Genomic DNA, 6,719 nt, shown 5'->3' on the forward strand with positions numbered 1-6,719 from the left:
TCGATCGATATACATATACAGGGTGATTCAGAATAACCTATAAACCCGTTACTGGCGTGTTCGGGACGCATTTTTAAGCAAAACTGCAAAGGCGTTTTTCTGTGAGTGCAATAGTTTTTAAATGAGAAGCAATAGAATTTTGCATTTTCAACGAACCAGAAGGTCGCTTGGCGCCATGACAGGCGACGCTTCAGTAGCGTAGAAGTCACCTCTGTATAGTTAGCAGGTAAAATTGGTATTTCTGAATTTCGTTAGCTGTAATCGATAGGGCATAAATTAGGTAAATTAAGGTAATTAATTGCATAATTAAGGTACAAGTAATTAGTCTGTAATTAATTAAAATTGATTGACCGTATAGTTAGCAGAAATTGGTCGATATTTCAAATCCTGATCATAGGAATCTTTAGGGCGTAATTTAGGCAAAATTAGGTAATTATTGAAAACTAGATAAATCATTGATTAGCTTCAAATAAGCGAAAATTTTGAATCGTGTAATAGCAAAAGCGCAGGCCGGAGAATCAACAACACTGAGAAACAACTTCAGGCCGCTGCTAACTATACAGAGGTGTCGGCGTGACACTTGTTGGATCAACCACGCGCCGGATTCCATTTTTAATCAACAAATAATCTATATTTTGATTACAGATTACGTAAGTGAAGTGTCAGTGGCCGTTTTCCAGCAAGCGACATTGTGTAACACTGTGTAACACCGTGCAACACAGTGTCGTATGGTGCCCATGTTATTTCGCTCTTAGTGGAACGCAATGTAACGTAGTGCGTTTGCTGGAAAACAGGGGGTGATAGCATCATGAAAAAAAAATGATGAGCAAGTTTTTTAAGCGATCACGATATCGGCAAAAAATTAAAGAAACGTGTAGTATGTGAACGCTATACAGTCACGTCGATTTCTGAGAGAACAGCAACGCAGAGCTTATTGATTGTGGAAGCAGTCAATACTATATACTCATGAAAGTTTAGACAAACTAAAGAAAAGAAGGTGGTAACTTGATATATCATTTATGTTCTCGTCACAAATTTTGTTAGCAATTTCCCTCGGCTCACTACCTATGATACAAATGGTCCGTGTTGCAAAGATGGTAGCAACTGTGCTCGTTGTGAGAATCGTTTCGCTGAGCATATATTGAGCTAGAAGTTAGAGACAACAAAAACTTCAACAAAACATTGCAGTGTACACTGCAAGCATTTCCGAAAGAATTGGTGTTCCCGAATTCAGATGAGCAGATCACTTCTAAGTACAGGTACGTTGGAAGTTTAAAATATTTTGAATGTTGGAGTGATTTTCTGACAGTAGTTTGAATAGAATAAAATACTGCTTTTTGAAATTGTATACATTTGAGTTGCAATTGCAACAATTGAAATAATGTTTATTGTAAATGTAAATGAGTTACGAAATTAATCTTATTGATCGGAGAAAAAAAAATAAAAATGTTGGTATGAGAGAAGTTTTTCAAAAATCGGGTTTTTCGTTTTATTTCAGACTTGCTGCCGTTTCGGAATACGTTCCAGGACATTATATAGCTCACTCACTTAGAAATGGTGGTTTCTGGGATACGTTCAATGATATTAATAAAAAGAAAACGGTTTGCAATCCAGGAAAAGCTATTCAACCTCATCTCGCACTGTATATAAGAAAATGTTAGCGCAGGAGCAGGAGATTCCTGATGGTGTGCTTAAATTTGGACAATAGTTCGTAGGTAACATTAATGAGTCCTCTAAAACCTTCGTCGAGCACGCGATAACTTCTATTATTAATCAATAAATAATCTATATTTTGATTACAGATTATGTAAGTGAAGTGTCAGGAATAGCATCAAGGAAAAAAAATGACGAGCAAGTTTTGGAAGTGATCGAGACGAAAGATACCGGCGATAAAATTGAAGAGACGATTGTGATTGCTGAAGAGCAAAACATTAATAAAACCGCTGATAGTGTGAACGTTGTATTGTCACGTCAATTTCTGGGGAAACAGCAACGCAGGGCTTATAGATTGCAGTAGTCGTCAATACTACTTATAAAAATTTAGACAAACTCAAGAAATGAAGGTAACTTGATATTTTATTTACGTTCTCGTCACAAACTTCGTCTATGATATTGCATACAATTCTTCGGGTTTCTTAGTCAAAGTTTTTTGAATTTTCTTTAATATCTCTTTCATCATTTTTTTTCTGAGCAATGTGAAAAAAAAAAACTAGTAAAACGTTAGGTTTTAAAGAAGGCCTAATCTAGTTGTAACATTCAAATCACAAATTTGAAATAACTTTCACGTTCAAGTACATTCCGATTTCATCTACGCGGTCAGACTGATGAATAAAGTTGAAGGTTCAGGTAATAAAATTTCAATCCTCCTTTAGCCTCTAATTTGGGCCAAGATTTGATTTGGATTGAGTTACCATTTGCATATTTAATTTCAGATCTTGTTGTATAAATATTACTCATTAATGAAAATCGTTTTCCCTTTTTTCCTCCGTTGTAAGGTGAATCTGCCAAGGCTCTTTACTTCTATGGACCAATAAGAGTTACGGTGCTGTGCAACACCTGTTTATTCATATCGACGACGATGAAGATCATTCAACCTAAGAAGCTCATCATTTAAAAGATATGGACAGTCAACGTCATGATGATAACAAACAATGGTTTGTTCCCAAATATTCTTTCCTTTTCAAGTTCGTTAGTTTTCCAAAATCGAAGCGCGCTTTTGATATGAAATACTAAATCGGTCAATTTAATACTCGTAGCGAGAAAGGCGGGCGTGTAAATGAACGTTGAATAGTCAAACATTGAATTCCCGGAGCTTTAACTCACAATTAAAGCTTCTAAAAATTTTTCAGTCATGATTGAAGCGAATAATTCGAAGCTTGAATAGATTTTTCATAGCAATAAAAACAATATTCCAACCCTACACACTATATACGATTTTCAATGGACATGCCTCATTTTTCCCAACCGAATGATTCTCAGTTTTCGTGTATATCGCATGGAAATTATTTTCAGATCTGTTGTGTTTGAGCCGAAAAAAGTTTGAAGACACATACCATGTGGTGCTTTGCTAAACCTAAGATTATCGCTCCGCGTTAGGACATATTTCCGCGATGAGCTGTACACTATTTCCATACGTTTCTGCTGATTTTTTTCTCTCCATCTCCCATTGTCTTTTTATTATATTCGACGAAAAATGAACACATATATTTTTCGTCGAAAATCAAATAGAATTACCAAAATTATGTTTCGAATAAGTGGATTGTTATATTAAAATGCAACGCATTTTCTTGATTAAGGTTCAATTTGTATCTGAAGCTCTTCATCGTAATGGGAATCAACTGGTCAATGGAAATAATAAGCTGGCTTTTCAAGGACTCGCCCCAATATGTTTGGTACATGACAGATTTCGCAAATACGCTGCAGGGTGTTATCATATTCATAATATTCGTATGGAAAGATAAAACCGAAGGATTACTGTTGGACCGTCCCGGATGCCAAAATAATAGCTTTCAATCGAGAAATTCAACGAGAAGCGGTTATCGCAGCTCGGTTTCCAGAACTTGCACCACAACCGCTGTGATGGCACCACTTCAATAAAAAAATAATGTTACTAACGAGCACACCAAAACCACCACCGATGAGAGCGTTTGTCTTTATGGGATCCCCAAGTCAATTTTGTTCTCTTTCAATTCTTCAACAATATGAATCTAGAAAATAAGTATTGATTTTTTGACAGAGTTTTTGGCTCTCTTAAACAGGTGCAATTACCGCGCGAAAATATGTTAAATAATGAGAAAATAATGAATGGAATGAAAAAATCATTATTCTTAAATATCACAATTTTTGAACGTTTTTATTTTGCATTTGGAACGTACACGTACCCGTTGCATTTTTTCAAGCATCTAATGCGCGTTTCAGAATCCAATTGTTCCTTCTCAGCGAGCATCAAATTTGTTAACTTTGAGAACACATCGCCTGAAAATGTGTTTTCTAGTCAATATCAGTCTCCTTTTTTTTATCGACAAAGTATGTCATAAACTCAACAAAACAATTTTGACTAGTTCAAACATTCAGTCTCAGCTTATACCAGTTGAATAAATGCTGTTATTTGCGGTGCACAAGTTTTACTCTGGGATTGGTCACATAGCTATGTTTATTTTTTTTTCTTTATGTTTTCGTAATAATTTATGCATTACTGTGACTCGTCTGTAATGGCTTTTATATTGTGATAAATATAACTGTTTCTGAAATTTCGAGCTTGTCAATTATTATTTTTTCAATAAATCCTCTCCTTGTTCGATAGTAAATCACACGTTTACGTTTGGATGTTTCCCGCTAATATTGGTGCTCAACTGTTTTCCCGATAAATTCATAAGCAGTATTTTTTCACAAACAAAAGAATAGATGTAGCAATGATTTGCTTGCATTGTTAATTTCTTGAAAGTTAAATTGAAAATCTTGTCTCACTATAGTTTAAGTACTAGTAAATTTCTCATTCTTGTACATTAGCATTTGTTCTATGGAAAAAAATATTTATCAAAATAATTTTTCGTATAGGTAAAACTTCAATTCTAAGTGTTATAATGCAAATCATATTTTTATGCGTAATGTCAGCATACTTAAAATACACAAAATTATCGGTCACGATAAAGGTCGAAATTTTCCCTTAGTTCGACTGAAAATGTAACAAACTCATGAACTTCAAAATGAATCCAAATATTTCATTGGGAATTCACCACAACACTCAAACTTTTCCCTGAAAATGAGTTTTTTTCCCCCAGCCGAGGATTGATTTTATAGCTCTAATTTACACGAGTTTTTAATTTCTAAGGATTTATTCATGCGTCATAATTAGTTCCTGGAGAAAATTTTTAAGTTTGCATAAATAGATTTCAATTTTTCCACCATTCCTTCATATATCCATAAAAAATTACATTCACATTGATCAGTTGCCCCCGGATGGTTTCGTTGAAAATTGTTGACAACTAAATTCTCGAGCGATAAGATAGAAACCAATATATTTGTTATTTCCCAAATTTTTACTGTACATTTTTTTTTGTACAACAACCGTTTTGTCATTGTAGATCATATCTCATTCGAATGGTCCACATTTAAACGTACACCTAACGATCAGACTATTATGCTCAATGTCTCAATTGATAAGGATTGCTTTTTCGCTCCAGCCACGAAAATTGGAACGGTTCTTTTTATTTATTTGATTCTTTTTTCAAATAATTGGCCCACGACTTGCTTCGCATGTCGCAAACTGTCGTTCCATGATGCTCACGCGCAGAATTCTGGAAAAAATACTTGTACCGTGAAGTTTGTAAATAATTTATTAATATTCTCATATATAATCGTATCAATACAATAAACGTATATGATATGAAAACTATTTTATCTTAACAGTGCCAAATTGAATTCTAGATAGTGTAAAAAAGTTCACTAATAAGGCTACGTTTCATCATCGAAATTCATGATTCTTATATGTATTATCAAAAATTACTCGATTGATTGCCCGAACTATCGTTCCTTCATTTGAGAAATAGATTCGATAACCAGAGCATTAAGACGACCAATTTATAGCTGCTTGGAAACTCACACTTTGAGAAAAATTATTTATTCAATCTAAATAAACAATTCTTGACAATTATAATTGCATATACAATATTCGACAATCTTAGATATTCATGTGTGATGTGTCCTAATCCTTTTCATAAAAAAATAGTTGTCACGAAATCTCGAAGTGCGAGTTATTTTTGGAGCTGTTATAGACGTACTTTGATTGGTTGTCAATGTTGTGCTCGGAGTTTGTTCATGTGCGGATTTCAGATCGTAGAAAAAAGGAGGAAACAATTGCAACACATTCGATCGCGATCGTATATAGTTCAGGAAAGACTCTTATCTCAACTCACGCTTGTGAGCCAGAGTTTTTTCATGTAAATATGTGCAAACAATGAACCGCCTCACCCGATCGGGGGTAGCATTTAGACGACTTGAGAAATGTGGTGCTCTTGGAACTCTATTGCTACTTACAGTCATCTTAACCTTACGTTCTTGTTTCTCCTTGTGAGAGAGAGGTGATTGCATTTGTGTTCGTCGCTGGCCTTGAATCGGCATGTAACATGATGCCTTGTCGACCATTAGCTCTTGAAGTGGTGTTGAAAGAGCATAATAAGTTGGGCTAACGATATTACTCGAGCTGCTTGACGTGCTACAATATGCTTGGCTGTTGTGAGTTGGGATCTATAAATGCAGCGACATTAGGATCCTCAAATTGTATTTGATTATGTGTTCTTGTTTTATTATAAGCCGGTCTTATATCAAATTTATCTGGTCTGGATGGTCTCTCAACCGCCAGATCGTACGCACTCGCCAGATTTCTCGCCAGCTCCTAAACAAAATTTCAAGTGTTGAACAACAGAAATGTTCAAAGGTACTAATGCAAAAGTCCATATTATAGAATTGAGAAGGAAAACTTTGAGAATTTCGACTTTATCTAATATTTTATGCAACGACTTGAACAGTTGGATTTTTAAAAACTTTTAAACCAAACATCATCTTTCATGCTAGTATTTATGCATGTAGTGGCATGTAAAAACACATTTAAAATTTACTTTATGACTTTATGAAGACTTTATGAAAAAAATTATACTTTCTCAATTTCATGATCACAAATTTCTATGCGAAGTACGAATTTTTCAATCAAGGTAACGTCT

General features: G+C 34.6%; 1 protein-coding gene across 4 annotated transcripts; it reads left to right on the forward strand.

Moving 5' to 3' along the window:
* Nucleotides 1-531: 531 nt before the first annotated feature.
* Nucleotides 532-4,254, forward strand: LOC122418855 (G-protein coupled receptor Mth-like). 4 transcript variants are annotated; one of them, XR_006262731.1, is made up of 6 exons: nt 532-650; nt 1,045-1,259; nt 1,499-1,711; nt 1,803-2,063; nt 2,496-2,654; nt 3,297-4,254. XR_006262731.1 is itself a non-coding variant. In XM_043432931.1 (2 exons), the coding sequence occupies exons 1-2, from the start codon at nt 2,620-2,622 to the stop codon at nt 3,595-3,597; spliced, it is 336 nt and encodes a 111-aa protein (XP_043288866.1). In that variant the 5' UTR covers nt 2,378-2,619; the 3' UTR covers nt 3,598-4,254. The 4 variants fall into 4 exon arrangements, 1 of the variants encoding a protein (XP_043288866.1); XR_006262730.1 differs by lacking the exon at nt 532-650 and having other exon boundaries at nt 663-1,259; nt 1,499-1,715; XR_006262729.1 differs by lacking the exon at nt 532-650 and having other exon boundaries at nt 666-1,259.
* The last annotated feature ends 2,465 nt before the right edge of the window (nt 4,255-6,719 follow it).

The sequence above is a fragment of the Venturia canescens genome, unplaced genomic scaffold, assembly GCF_019457755.1.
Source record: "Venturia canescens isolate UGA unplaced genomic scaffold, ASM1945775v1 PGA_scaffold_9__1_contigs__length_808678, whole genome shotgun sequence".
NCBI lineage: Eukaryota > Metazoa > Arthropoda > Insecta > Hymenoptera > Ichneumonidae > Venturia > Venturia canescens.